The sequence below is a fragment of the Microtus pennsylvanicus genome, chromosome X, assembly GCF_037038515.1.
Source record: "Microtus pennsylvanicus isolate mMicPen1 chromosome X, mMicPen1.hap1, whole genome shotgun sequence".
NCBI lineage: Eukaryota > Metazoa > Chordata > Mammalia > Rodentia > Cricetidae > Microtus > Microtus pennsylvanicus.
Window position 1 is genome coordinate 7,024,712 of NC_134601.1, and position 27,493 is coordinate 7,052,204.

The 27,493-nt window shown below is 40.8% G+C and overlaps 1 protein-coding gene across 5 annotated transcripts in view; it reads right to left on the reverse strand.

The window, feature by feature from the left end:
• Positions 1-27,493, reverse strand: part of Fgf13 (fibroblast growth factor 13) — a 509,820-nt gene that overhangs the window by 469,945 nt on the left and 12,382 nt on the right. For 2 of the 5 annotated variants that reach the window (XM_075957507.1, XM_075957503.1), the window contains exon 2: positions 19,861-20,067. In XM_075957507.1, the coding sequence (XP_075813622.1) occupies positions 19,861-19,909 (49 nt within the window). In that variant the 5' untranslated portion in view covers positions 19,910-20,067. Of the gene's footprint in view, positions 1-19,860; positions 20,068-20,707; positions 21,024-21,116; positions 21,253-27,493 lie in introns of those variants that run through there. The other 3 variants (XM_075957504.1, XM_075957505.1, XM_075957508.1) reach the window with 3 other exon arrangements.

Sequence of the window (27,493 nt, forward strand, 5' to 3'; positions counted from 1 at the left end):
TTTGTTTGTTTATTGTTTTGTTTGTTTTCTTTTTTTGACATTTTGTTATTTTGAGATACACTCTCTAATGCAATCTTGGTTAGCATGGAACTTGTTATATAGATCAGGCTGACCTAAAACTCACAGGAATCTGCCTCTGTGCTGAGTGCCAGGATTAAATGTGTACATCAACACTTCTGGTTGGTATCTAATGAGTTTTGTTCATTTTTTAAAAAGATAGCCTGAGGTTTTGTTTGAAATCAGCATTTAAAAAGGTGTATTAACATTGGGTCTATTCGTGTCTTCATATACTTTTTTCCTTTCAAGAAACCTCCCTGTGAATGCATGGGAAATGGCATTTTATATATCCTCTTTGAAAACTGTGTCATCAATGTCACTGTTCCTTGAAGTTGTCATGCTATAATTCAATATTTGCAGGGGTTGTCCATAAAGGACTTTCTTCCATTTTCTAAGTCAGCCATGTTCTTGCTCATCCTTCAGCCTTTATGAGTTATGTTCCCACTTTTCAAAACATGCTTCTTCCTCCTCATTAATTGAAAAACCTTTGACAGATTTTGGGTCCGACTACTACCTCACCAATGACATTAAGCTTTCTTTGCTATCAGTTCTGGAGCATCTACAGCATTGTGCTCTGGCTCTCAGCTGGAGCTGAGCGAGAACTCTCCTCCCCATTCCTGCTTCCTTAGCGCCAAACTTTCCATGTCGTCAAGGCTCTTTGAGCAAGTCGAGTCAAGGTTCACAGGCATGTGTCTTTAAATGGCTGTCTTTCACCGGAAAATAAATGTATCTGTGTGTTCCAAGCAGAACCTTTATCAGAAACCAGAATCTACGTTGGGAGATTTCTGTTTCTAAAAAGTTATAAAGATGCTAGAGTAGGTTCAGAAGTTGACAGGGTGGGGGGATGAAAAACAGGGTTAGGTAGGAGCCTAATACAAACATGGCACTCACAGTTCCAACTGCACTCCCCAAAATCACATGTAATACCTTTGCACATATGCTCAGTGGTAGCTGGAAGGAAAGAAAATTCCTGAGGACACCGTGGGAGGAGTTTTCCCAAATCAAAACTAAACCACTGGTTTGAGTCATTCCTCCATTGATGCCAAGCAGTCAACAAATGTTGCTACTCTCACAAAGATTTAAGGAAAATTTTTGCCCCATACTTGAATCTAATTCGTGCTCCTGGACATAAGCCTTGTCTTACACAAGAAAGAAACAGATAAAAAAACAAATAAAATGTAGTTATTCCAAAACTAGGGTGGAAGCTTTTCCTAAATGACAGAAGGAATCAAATTTCTATTCATGCAATCATTTATTTTCTTTATAGGGAAGTTTCTGTCACAGGTATTGGGAATCAAGAGAATAGTAACAAAGGTTCTGTGTCTAACAATTTTGTACTATAGTCCAAAAGACATGGGAAAGCATGGCCAGCCCAAATGCAGACATGAAGGGTAACAGAAGTAACCATACAGGAAGTACACGTTTCAAACAAACACATTGACTTCTTAAGGGGATTGAGAATTGTACCAGTCTCTGCTCTCAAATTCTCAAAGCTGAAAGTCACTGGGATTGACCTTTGGGGATCTTGTTTCATTTTCTTCACCACATGTGGTGATCTTTATTGTCAACCTGACTAGATTCAGGATTACCTAGAGGACACAAGTCTAGTCATGAAAGCAAAGAGTGTTTCCAGAGTAACTTAACTGAGGAAAAAAATCTACCATACATGAACTCAACACCACTACATAGCCTGAGATCCCAGGATGATTACAAAGCAGAAAGTAGGCTGACTGCCAACACTTAGCCTTCTGTTTTCTGACTTGGATACACATGACCAGTCACCTCACACTCCTACTGTTATGGTTTTTCCTTCACAATGAACTGTCTCCCTATAAACATAAGCCAAAGTAACTTTTTCCTTCCTTAGTTTACTTTTCTCAGATATTTGATAACAACCATGGGGAAAGTAGTTAGTTTATCATGCTATTTTAATTATCTAAGACTAAGGGGTAAGGAAACACATCAAGTATGTTAAAATAATTTGCCCATTAATTAGAAGAAAAAAGATCTACTCTCATTTTCTTGGGATTTTTATTTATTTTTATTTTATTTTACATCTGTGTTTTATGTCCACAAATGTAAGCGCAGAAATCAAAGTAGCTTTTGTTTTGTTTTGTTCAAGATAATTTCTCATTGTATAGCCCTGACTGATCTGGAACTTGGTTTGTAGCCCAGCTCGAATGGCCTTGAACTCACAGAGATGGTTCTGCCTCTCTAGTACTGGGATTAAAGGTATGTACCACTAGGCCCAGTGACACACTCATTTTTGTAGAAGTATTAGTCTTCATAGCCAAAAAGTGGACATGAGCTACATATACATCCATGGATGGGAACATAAGCAAAATATGATCAATGAATTTTTGCTAAGCCTTCAAAGGGGTAGAGATTATGACACATGCTACAACAGCAATAACCCTCAAGGATATTATGGTAAGTAAAATCAACCAGTCACTAAACAGCAAACACTATGTGGTTCTATCTACACGAGGTATCTAATGAAATTAAACTCATAAAAGTGTAAATTAGAGCGACTATTGTCAGAGAATGGGAAAGGAGCAATGGGAAGTTATTTAATGAACTTAGAGTTTCAAATTCAAGTAAGAAAGCTATAGATGTGGGTTATACATTCAATGCTACCAATCTTCACACACTTGAGATGGTAAATTTTAAAGTATATTTTATCTCAATTAAAAATAAAATAAAATTTTAAAGAGATATTCTCTTATAATGTCACTTTGTAGAACTGTTGTAAAACTCTTGTCTAAGAAAATATGGTTGCGGGACACAAAGTCCCAAATGTGTAAGTTTTGTAGAAATAGCATGTGCTCACCTAACACAGAGATAAAAAAACAAAACAAAACAAAACAAAATAAATGTTTTGGTTCTTTAGTCACCAGTAAATATAACGGTATGAAAAGAGATGAACATACTTTTAGAAACTGTTCTTGCTTTTATGCAGGAAAACAAAGCAAGCCTTCCTATTTAGGTCACAGAAGTTACTGTAAACACTCCAAGGAAAGCTTTTTAATAACAGCCACCCTCAAAGGACCTGGTTTCAACCATGGCATGTCACAGAGTCAATGGAAGGAAGGTCGAGAGAGAAATCTTTTGGATCATAGAAATCAGGATATAAACAACCTTATTTAAATCTGGAAATAGCAAAATGAAACAAAGGAATCTGGATTTGACGATATCAGAAAGGACTTCTGGCTCTATATCACAATTTTCCATTTGATAAAATAATCAGAAAAAAGACGCAAATATTTATTCCAAACCTGGATTTTGCTATCATCAGTAAAGGGGACCACAGATTTTTAAACTCTACGTGTGTTAATGTGGAAATGGTCGGACTGGGCTTTGGCCACTACCTTGTTTCCTAACCTCGGATATGTCACTGCTTCTCTGAAGCCTGAATTTTCTCTAGAATGAGAAGGTTGTACTGAATGAATGACGTACAGTGTTCCTTCTAGCCACTGAATCTATGACTCAGAATCTGGGGAGTCAGACATGCTAGTAGATGCTTGTAATCTCAGCATTGGCTGAAGAAAGAGGGTAATGATTGAGCTCAGGCTTGGCTCTGCACTAAGACTCAGCCATACACACACAGAGGGAGAGAAAGGGAGAAAGAGAAATTAAAATCATAAGTAATAAAAAAATTAAAGACCTCAGAAGGAAGCTAGCAGAAAAATAGGCACTTTGAGTAACAGTAATTTTTTTTTAGTTATTTGAGTAATAGCTAGAATTGCTAAAGACTTCAATAAGAGATCACTAAGTTTGGCTTTTGTTTCTTTATTTTTAATCAAGCTGCTCTTGATCCCTCAAGAAACATCTTGGTATACTAGAGATAATGCTATTAAAAGAAAAACTTCATCAAACTCTTCCAATATTACAACTGCCTCCCCATTCACCACTGATATCCAGTCCCTGGTAGAGTTTCTGTAAACTAAGTTTTGTGGTTATGTAATTTGCTTCAGAAAAATGTATCCTAGACAAAGTCTTACTCTCAGGAGAGAAGCCATACTCATCTCTTCCATCCAGGTAAACTAAGCAAGTCACCTATGACTCACTAGGCTTTTCACATCCTAGATCTGCACTAAAATCAATACAAGATTGTTCAATGTATTACTTTGTCGCATGTCTGGAGACAATGGCCTCAGAAGAGGAGGTGGACTGCCTCACTTCCTTTTTCTCCTTTTTGTGCATTGTGCCCTTTCAAAGTATGCTCTTTGTGTCATAAATTCAAAAGTTGCTTTTATGTCCAGTGAAGTAGAAGGAGGAAGTTGGGTGTTTTATGAAATGATGAAATCTGTCAAAGTCCCAAAGACTCATGTGATACAAACCAGGTCATCCTATGCAGTCTGAATTTCTGATTCAGAGAAATAGACACCATTTATAACTCAAAGTAACTAGCTGTAATAGGTCAATGCAATTGATTACTCATGAACCAATTGCAGCACACACTGCTTGATAACCATACATTGAGAAGAGTAGAGGTGAACCTAGGCCGAGCCTGCTCCTCACACTTGCAGTCCTGCCTCCTTAGAGCTACCAACTATGAACAGGAAAGCAATACTTAAGAAGGGCCATTCCCTCGTTAATCCCACCTCTTCCTGTTCTAGACTGGCAGAGGAATATCTCTCACCCCTTATCAAGTTAACAGAATGGTCTAGACATGGACATTGGCGTTTTCCATCCTAACCTTGTCCAGGGATTTTCCAGCTCTTAACGTCCTCTTCAAAACTTTATCCCAGTCCTTTGGAAGGACCCAGGTTTTCTAATTTTTTCTATCACCACGTTTTATTAAAGAACGGGCCAATAATAGAAAAATGGGCTTGATAAGAGAAAGGGGAGGAACAGGAAAAACAGCGAAAGAGAGAAAACATCTAAACATTCTAGTCTACCTGTGAGCATGGGAGTGAACTGAGGACCTGAAGCACTCACAACTGACAATAACACTGTGCCTAGATCACAGGGCACTACTTCACCAAATAATTGGTAATTACTGGAGTGTCTAACCTCCAAAAAATCTGTACAAGACTAAAGACACTGTTCACCAGAAAAGTGCACATTTTCATGCAGTTTATGGGAGCCCTGTGATTGTTTCTGGGACAATTTTTTCCAAACTTACCTGAAATTAAGACTCACCCAGATAGCTAGACAGTGGTAGGTGGCACACGCCTTTAATTCCAGCACTAGAGAAGCAGAGACAGGTGGATCTCTGTGAGTTTGAGGCCAGTTCCAGGGCACCAGGACAAGCTACAGAGAAACCCTGTCTCAAAAAACTAAAAAAAAGCAACCAGATACCCAGATACATATATATCATATACATAAACATCCACAAACATACAACCATACATCCACACACACACACACACACACACACACACAGAGAGAGAGAGAGAGAGAGAGAGAGAGAGAGAGAGAGAGAGAGAGATTGTATATGTGTATATAGCTTCCACTCAGGTCTGCTGAATAAGATTCTCATGGAAGAGCATACATGTGATAAGAGATCATGCTCATGTCCATGTAGGTTGCAGAACCACAGCTTTAGTGGTTCCTGAACTGCAGATCAACACTCTGTGTCTTGCATACGTATCATCTGACATCTTTAATGGTTTACCCTAGCCAGAGCCCCAGTGAGTATAAGCACTGAGTGGCAGAGTCCGTCATTCCTCTGTGAGTTCTATGGAGAGAGTTCCAGATCGGGCAGTGTTACAGAGTGAGACATTGTCTCAAAAATCAACAATAATGAAATCTGCTTGACAGGTACAATCGAAAGGGAACAAAAGGACTCCTACATAGACAGCCTGCATCCCAAACTTAAGCTTGTAAATTATGAACTCTGTGAAAGCATGGGACCATTATATGTTGTGTTTACTGTTGTCTTCTGAGTGTCTTAAGAAGCACCTGGCACACTGAAGGCTCTATAAATATTATTAAGTAAATCAATCAATTAATAAATTAAAACATAAACTAGTGAATTAGAAATCCTTTAGATTGGTAGTTGACTGTCAGGTACACATACAAAATTACATTTTTTTCTATTGTCCACAAGCCCTTTAATAAAAATCCTCTGACTTGAGTAATAAATATGAAAGTTACTATTATTTTAGTAACGTTACCAATATTACTAATGACGAAATTCTAGAAACTATTTTTCTCTTTGGTCCTTTCCATGTGTTAGTTCACTCAATGTGTATCAGGGATTCCATGAAATTAGGTATATATATATATATATATATATATATATATATATATATATATATATACTGAGAGTAGAGACAGCCTTGACATACTAGAAACCCTGACTCAAGAATTCAAAAGAGTATAATAAGAACTACAAACACCAGAATTGCAATTTGTTTAACTCATCCCCCAGTTAAACCTCCTGCATCTCAGAGTTAAATATATTTATACACAATACCTGACTTTGTTAATAGATAGGGAAGTAAGAGACATATGGAATGGTTCTCACCCTAGTTTGGGCCCAAAATGTATGTAAATCTCTCGTGGTTTTTCCATATTTTATAAATTTTATATTATTTTATTTTTATTCTGGTGAATAGTTGAACATAAATCTAGGCCTTATAGCAAGGGTCCCTGATAACATATTCTTAAAATAATCATGTAAGATAATTATAAGTATTTATAGCTCATAGTAATTGGAGTTTAGAAAGCAAATAATAGAGAAATTTAAATACGAGCTGAAGTCTCTAAAATCCATGTTTTCAATGAGACACCCATTTTTATACAGAAGATGTAAAGTCGCAGTTGTCACAAAAAGTGTTAGTGATATTTAACCCGGGTAGTTGCGGCCTTTCTCATGGCTTTGGGTGGATAGTGGCTTTTATTTGTCATATGTAACTTATTTTTGTATAGGTTCACTAGTGTTCTGCCTGCATGTATGTCTGTGTCAGTGTGTCAGAAGTCCTGGAACTGGAGTTCCAGACATGTGTGAATCGTTATGTGGGTGCTGGGAATTGAACCTGGATCCTCTAGAAGAGCAGCCTTCTCTTAATGATGAATCATCATTCCAAACCTGAGTGTGTAGTTTTAATGCCATTTACAGAAATCTAGGGAGGGTGTTGAACATTGTTACTAGGTGACACATTTATTGAACACTTGTTTTGTGAGGAGATCTCAAGTTAATAGGGTCAAAAAGATAGAAGCATGAGCTAGATATCTGGAGTCACTCACACATACTGTCAAATGGTAATCTACAGACTAGTTCAGAGAGCAAGCATCACCTGTTCCATGGGAAAAGACTCTCTGGAGAAAGAAAGACTTCCTGAAGAAGAAAAGTTAAGCTTGCATTTGAAGGGCCGTACAATATAGAAAGAATATGGATAATACAGGGCAAGGAACTGGAGCAGAAATGCCAGTTTGAAGTTAATCAATAGCAATATTTAATTCATGTTACGTTACAACATTAATTATATATTTATGTGTGTATCCACTGAAAATTGAGAATATGAGTAGAAACTATGAATATCTAAATGAACTACCTAAAGCAGTGGTTCTCAATCTTCTTAAAGCTCTGAACTTTTAATACAGTTCCTCATATTGTGGTGACCCCCAACCATAAAATTATTTTCTTTGCTACTTCATAATTGTAATTTTGCTTATGTTATGAATCATAATGTAAATATATATGTTTCCAATTGTCTTAGGCAACTCCTGCTAAAGTGTAGCTCAAACCTACAAAGGGGTTGCAACTCACAGGCTGAGAAACATTGACCTAAAGGTTCCTTTGGGGGAGGGACCAGATGGGGATGGGATCCAGAACATGGTACACACTAGAGAAACACTCAACCAATGAGCTATATTTCCATTCCTTTGTGTATATTCCTAAAGGATTATTCTAGGATTATATCTGTTGTGTATTTAGGCATATGACTAGGTGTCCGTGTGTCTTTAATTTTGAACTTGTAGTTTTATGTGTGCATTTATGTACTATCATTTATGCAGTATATAACTTATATGGAGTCCAATGAGGAGGATCTCAAGAAGGTGTAGGAAAAAAACCTTTGATTCACAGTCACAAAATTACCATCTGTCTCTTTTATCATAATCAAGTCCTCACCCAATACACACTACAAATGATGACAGATTCAGGACAAAATATCATCCTAATGTATGGGGCCTGGCAGAAATGAAGATATCCTAAAGAGATATATGTGCCTCCCAATCTGACTGTTATACTATTAAAACAATGGACCCCAAAGAAATGAACACTGCCCCAATAAACTCATGCTGGCAGAAGGTAAAGACACCAGCCACAGTCCTAATAACCTGTCAGACAGACCACTTTATAAAAGGAGACTGAAGCCCAGATACAAATGGGTCCTTGGTAGTCAGGGCTACACCTTGACCAGACCTCTTAGATGTGCAAGTCCTTGGCCTTCTTTTTAAACTGAAGGCAGATTTGAAGAGCCTAAATCTTTCTGCCCTTTTCACTATGTGGCCATATTAAATAATCAATCTCCTTGTTCCACTTTCTACTATTGAGTCTTTTAATTGGCTTATTAAGGTTGAGGGCACAGGCTGTTTAATGACACGAACATATAATGGAAGAAAAATTAGGAGGTTAATGGTTAATAGTGTGTGATTCTATACGCAGTTAAAATTATCAATGTCTATGAGTGTGTTCAACACGCACAAAAGAAAGACTGGAAAGAAAATATTTTTAAAAGTCAATCTGCAAATGACACCTTGATTGATATTTTCTTTGTGTATTTATGATAGTCCAAATTGTCCTCAGCGAACATGCGTTATTTTGTAATCTCAAAAAAGCAACGCAATGAAACATAAGCAACATAAAATCACAAATAAATTCAAAAGAGCTGGGAGCATTTTGCTCAAGATGCATGTTCAGTTTTGGAACAGCTAGCATTAAGCAGAATACAGAATGCAAAAGCTATTGCATTGGCCAAGCCATAACTTCCAGGCTCTCTCTGCAGTTTTGGCCTTTTGTCTCTGTTCTTTGAGGTGCCCAGCAAGTGTGTCAGAGAGCTAAGTACCGGGGTGGAGACAGGGAGAAAGGCAACTCCTCCAGTCCACCCCAGGGCTGGGGCTGCAAATGTTAATGCCTGTCCCAGGTCTCCCGTCAGCTGGAGCGCACTGGAATCCAGAGTATGTGCTGCTACAGGCAGAGATTTCTAAGTTCAAAACAAAGGCTTCCTGGCCTGAACCTGCAGCAACTGCTCTTTGTGACCCTTCCACTCCAGCGGGTCACGGGTCACATCATAGGCAAGAAGAGCAAGGGGGCAAAATCCTCTGCTGCCCCTGCTGTCTGCTGCTGCCTGGAAGGAGCTTTGTCATGCCGGGCACCATGCAGCTCCTCTCCAAGTTTCACCTTTGGTGACACAACTTTTCCGTGTTTCTTTTTTAGGCACCTGCCACATCACGAGGTTAATGAGCACGCTGAGGTTTGTAATAAAACTGCCTGCCAGATACATGGCGGCTGCGGGACATTGCTTGACCAGACCTTACAGCAGGGCTGCCTGACCGCCCAGTTCCCAGCAACTTGGAAAACAAGTGCTCCCTGGAAGGAGAGCATGGAAGGTGTGCCTTGCCCTGTTTCCAAGAGAATGGCTGGCATTGTTCTGTGAGCTCTGAAAACCAGTGCAGATCCTAGAGCTCTTGGAAGACTTAACATTTGATAAACCCCCCAAGGGGAGAGGCAAACATACACACAGAGAATCAAAGGCGAAATAAGCAGGTCAATTCTCAATGCTTTCAAAGTCTGGTTTGAAAAAAAAAGATTCTGAAAATATCTATGGGCATATTCAAGAACTGCATTCAGCCTGCCTTCTTTGGGTTGTTTACTTCTACTTTTATCAGCAAGATAAATATTTTAAGAACTCGAGCTGTTTACTAATCCTCAGTTTCAGAGCAGTTGAAATGCTACCTACACTATCTGGAGGGATTTCAGAAGAGCTGGGTCTCGTGTTTGTTATTAAACTTACCTATAACCACTCAATAGACCTGTCACTGTTAATTATGGCTGTTAAACATAGGTTGCTGCAGCGCAGAGGAAAACATTACATGATTCCCAACTTTGAGGACTATAATTAATATGCTTGTTCAAAGCGGGTGTCTCTGTTAACAAGGTATATTTTTGGAAATATTATCTAACTGAATGCAGCACAAATAGTATGAAAACTAAAGCTCACATTTTAATTCTTCCACTTAAAATTAGTTATATAATAAGTAGTGAAAAGTTTATCCAATACAACTCCATTTCAAGGAAGTGGGGGCGATTTCACTCACTGCCGTTAATATAGCTATCAAGTGAGAAAAGCCAGAAATGAGACTCCTTCAATTAGCTTAGTGCACACAAAGGAAGCACATTCAGTTAATATATCCAGTGACATCTGTTGACAAGAGCAGGAAGGAGAGAAAATAGAGAGGGAGGGAGAATTGAAGAAGACCTACTAGGGAAATGAAACATATGATTCTGATGATCAGCAGACTGAAATCATATACCGTGTAATGAAAAATAAAATAAAACAAGTGGAGTTTTATTCAGCACTGAATTAAAAAGTGTGTGCTCAAGTACATGGGTAAAAATTTCCCAGATACAGCGCTGGAAAATTGTGCTATTGTATTCAAACTAACAATTGCTTAACTGTTGATAGCCATAGTCAAAAGGCCAATTCTCTACCACAAGGGCTCAGGGAAATGGGCAAGTGATGTGAAACATACTTTGCAAAGTGAGAAGTTAGAATATCCAAGGGCGGTAGGGAAAGAAAGCACAGCTTTTATCGGAGCAAGTGGTTTCTTCGACTGCTGCAGTCCAAGGCCCACCACGGTACACTACATAGCAGCAGCAGCAACACCAAAGATCAGATGTGCTCCATTGTAGACATCACAATAGTATAACAACCATGCGTGTCTGAACACATTCCCCCTAATTACATCTATGTTGATGGGTATGCCTAAACTTACATTTGTGGAGATCAGGATTTGAAAGGATGTAGACGTGCTGTCTAGGGATACAGCATATAACATAGTGCTTAGCAAGTAAATGTGTCCTCAGACAAACCTGGCTCAAATCCTCATTCCGTTATCTTTTTTATTTTAAAAGCATACACATAAAACCTTTTATAAAGTGGAAGTTGAACTTATTTCATAGTAATGAACCAGTTCCAAGTACATTTAAATTAATGTGTGTGGACATCACAAAAGTCAGAATGTTTTTCCTGAAAGACCTGCGTTCTGGCTCAGACCTTGTCAGTAGAACCACAGAGTCAGTACAGGCTGACAATGACATCAGACTAGACTGGCAACACCATGGTCATTATCATAGGTAAGCATTATAGAACATGAAAGGTATAGAGTAAGAACCCCTTTAGTAACCGTTCCCAGTCTTTGGACAATCATTCTGACATCTTGATGAGTGGATTGCTTCTACCTCAGTTTTTTCATCTTTCAAAAGTGAGGAAACTATGTATATTTTATCTTGCATAAATTACTATAAAGATTTTGTCAAGTATTTCATGTGAAAACCCTGGCATCTGGTTTTAGGATGCTCAATGAAAATTGTACCTCCTACGTATAGAGGCATTAAAAATTAACCGACCACTGATAAGTGTTTCATTTAGGTTAAAGCTTTGACTCTGGTGGTACTGAGTTACAATATAAATATGTTCAGGTGTGTATCAGATTAAACCACCAAGAGGCAACGACAGAGTCTTTCTCCAGTGTACTGCCTTCTGACAAGATAACAAAGCAAGAATTTGACATAGCATAACATAATATAAAATAACAGAACATCGTATAATTGTGCTTTTGTTTACCATTTGGTTTATTTGAAACATGACTTCACTGTATAACCTCAATTGGCATTAAATTCCAGAACCTCTGTGTGAGCATTACATCCCAGATGAAAAGGTGTGACTCGAGGGCCTTACACTCTGACTTTATGTCCCTAATGCTAGGATTACAAGGATGTAGCACTATACATGGAAGAACCAATGACCTTTGGTGGACTTATACGGCACATCATTCAACAGTCAATAGTGATTGGTATAATCACTATTTATTTGGCTACCATAAAAGCTAAAAATGAACTGGATAGATGACTTAGAGCAATGGTTCTCAACCTTCCTAATGCTGTAACCCTTTAGTACAGCTCCTCATGTTGTGCTGACTCCCAACCATAAAATTATTTTTGTTGCTATTTCATAACTATAATTTTGCTACTGTTATAACTGTAATGTAAATATCTAATATTGAAACCCTGTGAAATGGTCATTTGACCTCCAAGGGGGTTCAGATCCACATGTTGAGAACCACTAGCTTCGAGGCTGAGTGCTTGCTGCTGTTCCAGAAGACTAGTGTTTGATTCCAAGTATTTACATTGGGCAGCTCACAATTGCCTATAATTCTAGTTTCAAGGCATCTGACATCCTCTTCTGGCCATGTGGGCAAATGTACTCACATGCATATATACACACTCAACACACACATATATAACATACATATAAATAAAAATAATTTTAAATTTATAGTTCAATCGATCAACAGATAGGTAGTTAGATGATAGATGATAGATAGATAGATAGATAGATGATAGATAGATAGATAGATAGATAGATGATAGATAGATAGACAGACAGACAGATGATAGATAGATAGATGATAGATAGATAGATAGATGACAGATAGATAGATAGATAGATGATAGATAGATAGATGACAGATAGATAGATAGATAGATAGATAGATAGATAGATAGATAGATAGATAGATAGATAGATAGATAGGTAATCAGTGCCACAATGTATAAAAAGACTTAATGAGATAAATAAAAATAAAATATGCCTAATAAGTAGCAAGTATTCAATAATGTAGGTGCTACAATAATAATGATTGTGATGTTTAGTGTTTTTCAGTAGTTGAACTAGAACATGTTGCCTGAAGGATTTCTCTGCCTTGTCTAGGTAATCCAATAACTACTTTTTATTGTCTTACCAAGTATAAAACTATTAAGTGCCCTAGGGTGAGGCAGAGTAAGGTCTTCAAAGAAACAAGAAACAAGAGAACAAGACAAGGAGTAGTATCAACAAGGAGGAAGTACGCTGAAAGGTGAGGTGGTGGCTTGTCATATACCAAACACTACAACGTACTTTGGTATCTGACAAATGTGTACTGATAGTAAGGGAAGTCAACACAGCAGTTATTCTTTGACTTGAAAGAGTCATGAAAGAATAGGGTAGGTTGACAACATTCCAGATATCACACTAGTGCTGATTATATGGATGCGAATATTTCTCAAAATTCATCAGCATGCATCCTTCAGAGATGTGCATGTTACTACAGTAAACCTGAAGAACCAAAAAGGATGTTGGGTTCATACTACGTTTTCATTGACTATTTCATAATTTGGCTTCTAATCAGCTCTAACTTTCATCAGTTTCTTCCTTTCTTCCTTTTTTCCTTCCTTCTTTCCTTCCTTCCTTCCTTCGTTCCTTCCTTCCTTCCTTCTTTCCTTCCTTCCTTCCTTCATTACTTCCTTCCTTCTTTTCTCTCTCTCTCTCTCTCTCTCTCTCTCTCTCTCTTCCTTTCTTCCTTTTTTCTTTCTTTCTTTCTTTCCTCCCAGGTTCTGCTGACACGATACATAAAGAACAGACATTCATAATTAGAAATCCCTTTAAACCAAATCTTATGTCTCGGCAGACAGGCCAAGCAAGTACCTCAACTCAGACCAGACCTATTGTACTCTCTACAATGTCAATAAAACTATACTTTAGCAAAAAGTCAAGGGTACTGCCAGATTTAAGAGAACCAACAAGGAAAACATTACCCTCTAGCCTTAGCCTTTGCCAAATGTCATTAGTCAGGGACACTAATACCATTTCCATTTGAAGTTGAAAGCTTAAATGAATGTAACAGAGACAGAGTCAAGGGAAGGCATGAGACCTCCCCTTACTGTACTCTCAACATTCAGTAATTATAATTTATGCTTAATGTTTATTGAAACTAAGATTTCTTAACAAAATAGTTCCTTATTTTTGACCATACCTCAAGATCAGGAATATATCTCTTTACAAAGAAAATAACCCCCTCATTTTCAAGATAAATAATGTAGAAAACATTTCTCTGGGAAAAATAAATGGCCATCCACTCAAAAGAAATTAAAGGTAAGCACTGGAATAGTACTATAAAGGACTATATAATTTAAAAAATGTGAATTTGCCTACATATAAACTTGAATGCACCCTAAAATTGTTTCACCGAGATATGACATCCAGTCAGGCATGGTAGCATACACATTTAGTCACAACACTTAGAAGGTAGAGGCAGAAGCATCATCAATTTTAGGCCAGCCTGGATTTCACAGAATATTCAAGATTAGTTTTCAAACTTATCTCATAAAGAACAAAAGAGAAGGGAAACATGACAAATATAAGATATAACCAAATTTTCTTGCCTTGTATACCATAAATAAATAACCTATTTTTCAAGTTAAACATGAATGACGCTACACAGAACAATGTAACCTCCTGAAATCTACTCCTCAGCCTGCACTGATAAGCTGTAGTGACAACTGTGTCTTCTGAATTGAACAGCGTGCAACAATGACTATACAAAATGAGTTACCCAGATATCTGTGTTCTGGACTAATTGTTAAAAAAAAAAAAGATTATATTATGTGCCTTATCATCACACCTAAAAGGTAATGTTTAGCTGGGCACAGTAGCAGACATGTAGGTTCTGCTTTACCCATCAGTCTTTAATCCATGTGTTTCTTCTGCTTTGAACTGTTTAATCTTGGCAATTATTGTCCATTCCTTTCAAATTTCTCAACTCCAAAAATATAAGCCATAATGGAGTAGACACTAAAAAGGCTTTTTATTGGCTATATTTGAGGAGCTGCAACACATTCTGGTTGTTCTATGTTGATTGTAATTCCCAGAATGAGGAGTTGATTTGGACATAAAACAGCACAGCTGCAGAGAAACCTGAAATCTTAACAGCTTCAGCTTCCTACTCACGGCTTCAAAAATGAGCCTTCTGACTTTCCATCCAAACTCAGATTCCAATGTCCTCTCCCCCTAACCTGTCTTCACAACTACTACAAATCTATATCCCTGACATAAGCACAGTCCTCAGCGACTTCTTTCTTGTCACACCCCACACTCTGCTTCACTTATGACTTAACCCAACATCTATTTCCACTCCAGATTCACCCTTATCACTAGCCCTAGGATGCAGCCTGGCCCCTCTTAATGACTTGGCTGCTATTCTAAAGGGATTTCATGAAAATAGTAGTAAGACAGGGAGAAGTTACAGCATCTTTATCCTCTGCTTTAACTTGCTTCCCCTTCTAGCTTCTGTGTATGTAAATAAAGAAGCTGTACATATCCAGAAATAAGAAAGAAGAAAATCTGGCAACTGTGTCCACTCATGTCTACCCTGTACCCCCAAAGCAGTCAAACACTTTTGATTAGAGACCAATCCTGGCATACCATCTTCCTGAAGCTGCAATCACCACATTCACCACAGAAGAGACTATGGGACTCATGGTAACTGTCTACAAACCTTGGGTCTATTATAGAATGATGGAAAAAACAATTAAACTAATCTCTACATGAGCAATAGATTATGATCACTGTTTTTTAAATAAGAGGTCGTCTAAGTCAGGACTTCTTGCCAGTGAGCACCTGCTCTAAACACCTGCTTTGCTTGGCCCAAGAGTAAGGCTGACAGTAGGTGTCAGTGGCCAAGATGACCTTTGGTAATGGAATTCAGAATTCAAGCCATGTTATGCTGACTGACTAACCACAAAGTCCTCTGCTTCTTTGGCTAGGGTAGAAAGACTACTAGAACTGTCCAGCAAGGAAAGGAAAATGAGATGGGGCCATACGTCTCACAATCTAGTGTATAACAACAGCTATGCAAGTGGATAGCATGGAATTGGCCTCTGTCACTCAGTGGCCACCATGAACTCAAGTGATGCAAATGCTCTCACCAGAGAACCCACAGTCTGTGTGACTTTCAAACTTGCCTGCAGCTGTAGGACTAAGCACAAAGAAAAGTGTGGTTAAATCAACACATCTAAGTCCAAATGTGTTGCAATGACTCAAATGAGCGATTTGGAATAAAGTATCACCTAGTACTTTTACGTGATCCTTGAAGTCATTTGGTATCAATTGTCTGCTACAAGTTGTTCAGTGCCACAGAACAGCTGCCATAAATTGGACACAGCTCTGAGTACTTTTCTAACACCAGAGTACTGATAGAGCTGATGTGATATGACAGAAAAGGGTGATCAAAAACCATGCAAATATCTGTTTGGATAAATAAATGTTAGGCATTTTATTTCCTTGTGAAGGAAATACATCATCTTGTTCAAGAACTACATGACCTAAACGATATACACCTAGATAAACTTTAAAGTATATGAAAAGCATACATTAGTACAAAAGGTTACTAGCTATTCAAGAGGTCCTTTTAATAAATTTCAAATAGAATCAAGTACTCTACCCTGCTCTCTCCCAGAAAGAAAAGTCTAGCCTATCTGGTTACAATTTTTAAAAGTATTACCAAAATTCACAAGTCTTGGCCCCAAAGAGTTGAAGGACATTACAAAAAAAAAAGACATTCGATAATTTATATGCTCTAAATACTATGCTTCTCTTTCTTTGTTTGGGGTGGGGCTTTGTCTTTCATGAAGGGGAGTGCTTTTTGTTTTTAATTTTTAAGTTTTTTGTTTGTTTGTTAGACATAGTTTCAATTTGTAAGACAGACTGGCATTAAACCTGCCTCGATCTCTGGAATAGTGAGCTTACAAGTGATAATCACTACACCCAGCACAAACCCCATTTCATTCAGTCGTACAAAATAAGCTACTGATCACTCACTATGTGTGATTGAGAAAGTCTAGAAATGTGGTGCTCTATAATAATCTTCAATGTAGTGATGATAGGCTGTGGGCATGAGCCCCAAATGATAGGGTGGGAGGATGAATTTAAATGAGCAGTAGGCTGCAAAACATATTACCAAGTTCATTCAAGCTGCTACTAAATTATTTGACTTGATTCAATCATTTGTCGCAGCATCATTCAAAATTAAATGTATTTTTAAAATATCTATTAAATGTTTGATCCCATATCTTACTATGTTACAAAGATTATGCTAATGAACACCTGAGATTTGAAAATGACAAATGTGACTTATATATAGGACATTTGAAAATAACCAGATCTCTTCACTATGTAAATAAATTTTATTGGTTAAAACAATGAGTAAATCTGATACTATTCATCTCCAAAATTATCTTTGTCATATAAAATACTTGAAAGGAGGGGGAGGGAACTAACAAATACTTGACATCCACTATTTAAAACACTCTCTGAAGTCAACAACTAACATCGTGGCTGAAATGGCAATCTTGATTTTAACCAGAAGAAAATCCCCACTTCCGCAGGAAAGTAAATTCCCTTCTATCAATTTTCCCTATTAAATTAATTTTTCTAATTCCAACCACAATTCTAATGGCTAATTATAGGATCCCTACAGAGAGGCCTGTGTTTTCAAATGTGATGAGGCAACATAAGGAAATGTCATGACATACGCCTGGCAAGAAGATTTCATTACTGAGTTACAGAGACCTGTGCTCCTCTTTCGAGACGTGCTTATCCATTCTGAACAACTGCAAATTATATACCTAAAACAGCAAGTCGTTTTCTGTGAATGAATTTGGCTCAGGATCCTTCAAATGTATTAGGAAACAAACCCTGCTAGAAATAAGGAAACGAAGTTCCAACAAAAAACTTGAAGTAGTCCCAGTTTCAGACGGGAGTGAGGTACCTGGAGCAATCAGACTGCAAAAGCCTTGAGGTTGCCTTTCCCTCTCTCAGCTCTAGGTGGAAAATGACACCTGAGGGGAAGGTATTGGGCTGTTGCCCAACCATAAAGTGCTATCCTCACCTTAAGACCCTCATACATAATCTCCAGCATGTCAAAAATAAATGTCCAGGACGCTTCAGTCGCTTTTCCTTATCATGAAGGTATCTTTGCGAACTTTCACGATTAAGAGAGCCCCGGAAACGTGGAAACTGCACTTCTAGTCTCAGAACTTAGTGTTACAGTTAGTATGTGTGTCCTAAACGACCACCATGTCGTTTGAGTGGGTCCTCAAACCTTAAGTTGACACCTCTGACCCTTCCGACAACAGACAACCGACCACAAACTTCCGGAGCCTTTAGTCAACTGCTTTGCCTAGTGGGAATAGAAGCAGCTCCACTTAGAAATAAGGATTAAGGCCCTGAACTGAAGAAGACTTTGACAAATTTCCCAGGGGGTGGGCTGGCGCTACCCTAGAATCTCCTGAAAAAGTAAGCTCTGAGAGAAGAATAGACCTGAAGAGAGGAGAAAGGGGGATGGGGAAAGCCTGGGAGGCAAAGAACCCTAGGGTTCAGGGAAGAATTAAACTCCCCCCTCCCGCCCTCCCATCAACAAGAGCTGGAGTTCTCCCCACTCCCAGGTGCTGAAAATCCACCTCAACAGCAGTGAGTCTTTGCCTTTGAGGGTGCACGTGGTCCTTAGGACCTAGCCCACCCCAGCGTCTACTGTGACCCTCCAGACACTTGCATCTGAGCTCAGGGCTCGCCCACACCTCCTCCCTGTGCCTGTTTCTGTGCCCTAGTCCTCAAGGCTGCTTCCTCCAGTTTGCTGGGTCCTCAGCAAGGAGACCATTACTAGGAGCTGGTATAGCGGAGGACACCTCTTCCTTTTCTTGAGTTCGTCCCAGCCTTAGCCTACTCTGCTGCATGTCCCCATCCTGCCGGCGGGAGGCCCCAGGCCGAAAAGTACACTCTAGGGGACATGGGACCAGAGGCGCCTTGGGCCAAGTAGTTGTATCCCTGGCAGCTGAGAAAAGGGACTGTGCCCTCCTGCAGAGGCCCACTACCACCAGGCACTAGTGGCAAGGGGACAAGAGCCTTTGTTCTCCCGGGGCTTGGCAAGGCTGCGCTACTGAGGCGCAACGCGGGCGGCGCCAGGGTATCCAGATTGCTCACTTTTGCACGCGGCATGTCAAAAGGTGCACATTCCTTTTCTGCTTTCTCCTTTGAATGGGAAGGGTAGGAAGTTGGGGAGTAAGGGGTGTTAGGTGAAAAGAAGCATGGGGGAGGGGTTCTGCATATGGGCCAGGCTCTTTGTTTGCATTGGGGGAAGGGAGAGAGGGGTTGAACATGGGTCTGAGCTTGGATCTTGAGAGTGGGACAAATTCCTGAGTATGTCACCATGTTGCACCCGCGCAGCACACATATGCACACACACTCTCTGGAGCGTCTACACACACACACACACACACACACACACACACACACATACACACACACACTTAGACACACACACTCAGATATACACACACGCACAGACAGACACACACAGACACACCGACACACACACACACGCGCGCGCACACGCGCACACGCGCACACACACACACACATACAGACAGGCATTCAGTATGTAGCAGGCAGCACGGTTCCTGGCGCTCCAGGCTGCAGCAGCTTCGTCTACCCGCAGCGCCGCCACCATGCGTTCAGAGGGGCAGTGGAGGAGATTTGAAGCACTTGAGGGGCCACAATTCCGCTAAGAAGGAGGGAAAGTATTGCAAACCCACACTCTCTCAGAGGCCCTGACCTCCTGGGTTTTTGTCCCGGGTCGCAGAGGTCATGGGCAGCTTAGGGTCTGGCAGGGAGACTAGGAGCCACCGGGCGGCGCGCACACAAGGGGGGCGAGGGCAACCGAGCAAAGGAAAGGAGGACTGGCCAGTGGGCTTACCCTTAGAAGCATCTTTCTCCTCTTTGGGCTTGGTCACCTTTCCACTCATAGATCCCAGCTTGCTTGACAAGGTTTGTCCAGAAGAAGGAAGTCCTCGCCGAGCGGGCTGGACTTGGGAGAGCGCTTAGGGCGGCAAGTCGCGATCGCGAGCTCTCAGTGTGGCTCCGGGCGGAATCCGCTCTTCCCCACTGCTGTCGCTGCTGCCGCCTGCGAGAGAGTGGGGAGGAAAAGAGAGGGGTGAAGGAGGAGCCGCCGCCCGAGCCCAAGCGACCGGCCGCGGGAGGAGCCGCTCGCCGCGCTCCAGAAGTGCAGAGACAAAGCGGTGCGGCCGCTGCTTCAGCGCCCCACCGCTCCTGCCAGTCCGCGGACAGCTGCGCTCTGCTAGCTTGGGGCACCCGGGAGGCGCGCCCGGGACTCCCCGGCTTCGCCGCTGGCCTGCGCGGGCTCCGTGCGGGTCGCTCGCTCCGCGGGCACCGGCCACGCAGGGAGTTGCCTGGGTGGGCTGCCCAAGCTCTGACGGGCTGCTTTTCCCCGCCTCTCCCAATCTGCTGCGGGCCGCCAACTAAATCAAAATAAAACCCCCGAGGAAGGTTTAAAAAAAAATCAAAACAAAGACGAAAATATTCACTTAAAAATAACGAGTCTCCCCGAAAGGGAAATGTTTGAACATGTGATGAGCAACGTGTGAGCCTGTTACACCGCAGAGCCGCTCAGCTTCTCACCGGCGGGGATTCGGAAAGAGAGGATCGCCTCTCTCTATTTAATCCATTTTCAGGTTCCTGTCTTTTGGCTAAAAGAGGGGCTCCAGTTGCTGGCTGGCAGATAAGCGGGAACCGACGACCCTTACCTGTTCTCTCTCTCTACACCCACACCCCCTTGGAGCTCGCCTGCTCCCTCGCTGCCGCTCTCCCGGCAAAGAACTCTCAGATCCCAGAGAGCCACAAATCAGCACTGGGGTGCGTTCTATATAAACGACAAGGTGTGGGCACGCGGGGGGAGGGGGGGCGGCGAGGGCGGGGCCCCACAAAGCCGCCTGCCGGCTGTAGTAAAAGCAGAGCTCGGCAGGGGCGCGCCGACGTCAGCTGCCGCCTAGCAAAAGCCTGGCAGCCCAAAGGAGTCCGGCGAGCGAGCCAGCTTTTCAGCGGTGTGTCCCCTTTCCGTTTGGACAGGCAGGGCTCTCCTGTGCTACCACAGGGGGTTCTCTCAAGCCAGGAGTCCCCAGCCTCCACTCTTGTTACACCCTAGACTTCTAGTACCTGCCTTCCTGGTAGCGCTGGTCACTACCTACACTTTGTGGACTCCGCTGTTGGCAACTGCGCTGAAATCTCAAGTCTTGGAATCTGTGGTTCTTCACCTCTGGCCAGCTGTCCAAGTTGAGACAGACCGATTCTCCTAGAAAGGAGAGAAGGGCGCTGGGATCTGGCTATCGATAGGGCAGAGAGTGAAACTGACCTGGTGATTGCTTCCCACTCCCACCCCCCACACGCTAGCCCCTCCTCCTAGGGCTGTCTGCCCTGGTTGGCAAACTGGCCGCACAGTCCCCAATGCTCAGGTTATCCAACCTTATGTGGAGTGAGGTGAGACTAGCCTCTAGAGCTGCAGAAGTATAACTAGGTTCAACTTGTCTCCCGACTATGCTTGTGACAACCCATGGAAGATCCCTGAGAGTTAGAACTGCAAGAAAAACTGCTCAGAAACCAGAAATCGTTGTACATGGGCCATAAGGGAAAGGAGTCAGTGAATAGGAAAGCAGAAATATGGAAGTCAGCAATCAGTTCCTGACCATTAGGAAACCTTTCCCCCTACTCTCCTTTCTGTTAGTGGGGACAAATGTGTGCTGATAGGGAGTGGGGTGACTGTTAATAGCATGACTTAGTCCACAGAGCCGTCAGACCGTTCATCCAGCCATAAACTTCATCCTGGCCATGGAGAAGTGCTAGAGAGTCCTAAGCAGAAAAGCCATTCACCTCATCCCACTCCACTCCCACCCTCTCCTTAATTTGGTTTTGTTTAATGATATTAAACCAGGCGAAGAAATCATATAGATGGATTAGTCCTACTGAATCCCAGGCAGTAACTCAATTATAAGAGCCTGCTGTGGCTTTCAAGACCGGGAGTGTGGGCTGTCCCTGCTGCCAGCCAGGGTCTAAAGGTCAGTAATCCTCTAAACTCAATTTTCAGCCTCCATGTTCAGTCTGGAAGGAACTGTAGGCCTGGTTTTCTTGCAAATAATATCTAATAATCTAGAGCTTGATGACACAACGTAATTATCCAATCCAAGGTTAGACCATTAATTATTATCAGTATTCTGATAAACAAGGAATTTCTCTACAGAAGACAGAAATTTACAAGAGTTGGAACTTTATGTGTTTTTAGAGGGGAAAAAAACAAGTTCCTATATGACCTATGCCAAATAATTTTTATCATGCATTTAGAGCCTAACCTGTGCCAAGTCGTAGTGCTAAATCATTAAATCAATATCTTATCATCCCAACATCCCTAGTAAGTATTGGTATTATTATTTCCATTTTACAAATGAGGAAACAAGGCCTTGGAGTGATTAAGTACAGAGTTTTAAAAAATCAGGTCTCACTATGGAGCTCAGGTTGGCCTTGAACTCCCTGATGCTAAGGTTACTGACATAAACAACCAAGTCCAACTAGCTCACACTAAGCCATTTTCAAAAGGGTCACACAAATGGTTATTGGTAGAACCTGGGTAGGAATCCAAATTGTTTATCTCTAACACCAAGATTATTCTTTATCACACCATCTTACAGCACATCCCTTAAAAGGGGAGAAGCACTTTAACTGGACATACCTTTAAATCACAAACTTCTAAGTTTTTCTCAACATCCCTAAATATACATACGTACACACACACACACTCTCTCACACACACACATATAACACACAAGCACGCATGCACACACACAGACCTCCTGTGTACCTATACCATTTGCTTCATCTATATCCCCCTGGTAAACTCCACATGATGATTTTAGAGGGTTCTCTGTCTTTGCAGATAAGCTCTGCCCCCAGCATTATAATCAGCAAGAATAACAACCAGTTGGAAGCCAGATATCACTCTATTCCTTAAGGGACAATAAAACAGTAAACACGGGGTGAAACCTAGCTTAGCTGATATCCCTGAGCTGATGAAGAGCAGTGTCTGCTTGGGAGAATGAATGAAAGGTGCCTGTCTATGGACACAAGTAAGTAAAAATGTGTTCCCTCCCTGTAAGTCATCCTGCAAAGGAAAGAATCAGAACACAAAGATAATAGACAACCCATGCAAAAACACTAGTTATGTGTACCCATGTTGAAACAAATCAATGATCATCATAAGAACTTTAGTGCCAGATACTAGGAATTATGACTCTTCGAGTGCACGGACAAGCAATGTTATCTAAATAAACTTCCTGAAGACTCTGCCAGGGAGGTTATATCCAGCCTCTTTTGTAGGAATTGGGTCTGCCACTTCTTTTAAGCCCTCTGACATGTTTAATATGAAAATGTTGTTTGCACTGGTTCTGATGAAGGCATACTCCAGCCTCCAGTGTCCAACTTCCAAGATACTTGGTATGCAAAATGACCCGCTGAAAGAGGCTCTCATATGTGTGCTAGGATGAGCAGAAAGTGGTCCCCACCACCACCAAGAGATTTAATCTGTCTTATTTTGTTTTGAGACAAGGTATCATTGTAAGTCACAGGCTGGCCCCAAATTCACAATCCTGTTATGACTCCATCCTAAGTACTGAAAACCCTCATAGGGTTTCTAATGCGTTGAACCTACAGCATATCCTGAAGTGATGGTTTGTTACTTTTAGACTAAATTGGAAATTATCAGACAGAGCTGCCTGGCCCACCTGGTGGCCTATTTCACATGCATTCTGGGGAAAGCCCACCATTGTGTAGGAAGCATTCCCACCCTGACAAAAGCATCCTGATGGTTTTACCACCAGGTTCTCTGGCTAATGGTTTATGTTAATCTCCCTGACAACAGCCCACATTGCTGTCAAATCAAGCAAGAACTGCATCTTAGATAACCAGTCCAAATTATCAGATGACATCAGCCTCCTCTGACATCTGGCTGCATTCTCGTGAGAGTCCCCTTTCAATGGAGGAATAGCCAATGGGATCCTGTTCAAATTCCTGGCCCAAAGAACTGTGTTCAAAATTAAGTAGTTAAGTAGTTTTATTGTCATTATTTTCACCACTTCAGTGCTTTAGGTGTAGTCTGAGTATCCCCCAAGTGTCAATTATAACTAAATCCTTGGTCTTTAGGGTGATATCGTTAAATGGTGAAGAGCCATTGAGAAGGAGGATATTGTAGATACATGTGTGACCCACTACGAAAGGGGTTGTGAGACAGCAATGTCTGCTTATCTGACTTTCTATTCACCCAGGAAGGGCTTCTATATGTGCAATACAGCATACACCTCTCGTTTCCCCTACAGCACGTATGATGTAACTGCTTGTCTTGATACACACTCCTTCCACTGTCATTCCCTATCAGCCATGGAACACCTTTCCAGAGGTTCTGCATCTTGCTGCTTTAAACTTGCAGTTTTCCAAAACTGAGCTAAATAATCCTTTTGGCTTTATAAAGTTAGATGCCTCAGGTATTTCATTGTAGCAATGCATATCTGATTAATATAAATGCTAAGTTTTAGGGTAATACTCCATGTGGTATTAGTAATTGTAATAGAAACACACAAGTTCTTGCACACCTGTGAGTTCATGTCATTTCACAATACACAGGTAATGTCTGTTGACTCCAAGATATCCTTGTGCTTTTAGCAATAGAATGTGATAGAAGTTATGCTGTGTTCCTGGTAAAGCTTTTAAAACATCTGGAAGAATTTTCTTTTGGGGAAAATCCAGACAGCATGTAAGACATTGGAAATCCTGAATCCATGATGTGAAGCCCAATGTCACAATTACTTTTTATCAACATGACACAAATGTAGACAATACCTAAGAATCTCTACTCAGGAACTGTATTGATCAGATTGGCTTGTGTTCATGTCTGTGGAACATTTTATTGGTTGCCAATTAATGTAGAAGGGCCTATTGCGGTTGGTGTCCTCTCTAGGCAGAGGGGATAAACCTTTCTCAAGACCCAGCAAGACCAATTTTGGGTATATATCCAAAGGATGCTCAATCCTACCACAAGGACACGTTCTAGGCTATGTTCATAGCAGCAATGTTTGTCATATCTAAAACCTGGAAACCACCTAAATGCCCCTCGACTGAAGAATGGATAAAGAAAATGTGGTACATTTACAAAATGGAATACTACAAAGCAGAAAAAAATAACGACATCTTGAATTTTGCAGGCCAGTGGATGGAGCTATAAAACATCATTTTGAGTGAGGTAAACAGAAAGACAATTATCACATGTACTCAATCATAGTTGGTTTTTAAACATAAAGCAAAGAAAACCAGCCTGCAAATCACAATCCAAGAGAACTTAGACAAAAATGACGACACTAAGAGACTTACATAGATCTAATCTACATGGGAAGTAGAAAAAGATAAGATCTCCTGAATAAATTGGGAGCAGGAGGACTTTGGGGGAGGGTTGAAGGGGGGGGGAGAGGCAGGGAGGAGATCAGAGAAAAATGTAGAGCTCAATAAAAATTAATAAAATAAAAAAGAAAGTTAGCTGAAGTACTAGACAGGCAGAGTCAAGCAGACCTCTGTGAGTTGAAGACCAGTCTGAACTACATAGAAAACTCCAGTACAGCCAGGCTTATTACACAGAGAAAGCTTGTCTTGGAAAAGAAAGTAAGAAAGAGAGGGGGGGAAAGAAAGAAAGAAAGAAAGAAAGAAAGAAAGAAAGAAAGAAAGAAAGAAAGAAAGAAAGAAAGAAAGAAAGAGAAAAGGAGAGAGAAGGAGGGAGAAAAGAAGGGAGGGAGAAAGGGAGGGAGGGAGGGAAGGAGGTTTAGACAGAGACTGCTCTTTCTAGAAATATGCCTAAGTCATTGGCAGAACAGTGTTGTACTTAATACAGTTTCTGTGTGATTATTCAGATCAGGGAAGCCAGGCAAGGAAAGAGCAGGAAGGGAAAGGAAAGCAAGGAAGGAAGGAAGGAAGGAAGGAAGGAAGGAAGGAAGGAAGGAAGGAAGGAAGAAAGAAAGAAAGGAGAAAGACAAGGAAATCAAATCAGTAAGCAGCATTTCTTTCAAGTATCTGCTTCAGTCCATGTCTCCAGAATCATGCCCTGATTTCCTGCCTTGTAAGCCAAATAAACCCTCTCCCAAGATGGTTTTGGTAAGTGTTTTATCACATCAACAGAGAGCAAACCAACATAGGAGAAGCTGGCCATTAGAAGATGTTGTGTGATCGAGCATAAGGAACACAGGTGATAGCAATTACCAAAATTCTAGCTATATGACCCAAGTCAGACCATCTCAGCCTGCTGTCAGTTAGAATCTACAAAATTTCATGAGGCAAAAAGAGCCATCTCTTTCTGCACTCTATCCAGATTCTTAATCCACATGATTGTGATCCAAACGGTTATTGTTTTAAGACATTCAGTTCTGGGGTGCTCTGTTACACAAACACTTGATACAGAAAATGAAAATCCTAGATTTATATTGGACCCGTGATTTTCTGTTTCCTGTTTGACTATCTCCTACAGATCAAAATGGATTTTAGAAGTGAATGACAGTTGTAAGACAGAGAGATGTCAATAATTTATCCATTAGCTGCTTGACATTGAGACTTTCACAACCCACAGCAAGCAGATAGGTGATTTTCTTTCTTCTATAAAACTGAGCATTTGGACCACTACAATGTGATACCAGAATGCTTGTGAGAAATTGACATCTTTAAATGTTTTGTCACTTGGTTGTCCAGGGAAGGGGAAAATATTGAATAGGACTTACTGAAGAATTCAATCACAATTCCGAACAATGCATATTACTGGGCAGCATGGGCTGCCCATCACTCCTTATTTCAAGACAATAGATACCACTAGGAAGTCTAGGCTGTCTATCAAGACTGCCTATCATCCCACAGTTCTCAGAATTGCCTATGGCAAGGAGGAGTTAATCATCAATATTGGCCTTTCTCTCACAACATGATCTACATTCTAAAGTCTGTCTCAATTCTCAGTATTCAGGGGAGCCTGGAGCAAAAGCTTAGAGGTTAAGAACGTCAGCTATTCTTTCAGGGGACCTGGGTTTGATCCCCAAAACTCACATGGCAGATCACAACCATTCTATCCGCAATAACAGAATATCATACATTCCCCTTTGACCTCTATGGGCACCACATACAGGTAAAACAAAAAATTAAAGCAATCTTCAAAAAGATACAGTCAAACAACAGACTTCACCATCATTGCTCAGCACACAACATACAAAATGCTTTGGCCCAGGTCAGTTTTCCAAAGTTTATCCGATTGACTTTACTCTAGCAATCATTCTGACAACTGTGAAATATTTTCCTTTTCTTGAGAAATTCTTTGGTGTAATATTGAGTTGTTAGCAGATTTGCGTTTGACTGTGTCTTCACTTCTTTGACAAAGAGGCCCACAGATGATAAGTACTCTATGTAACTATTCACAACAGATAACCAAATTCCATTCCAACCAAGACTTAACAAAACACCTATCACATAAA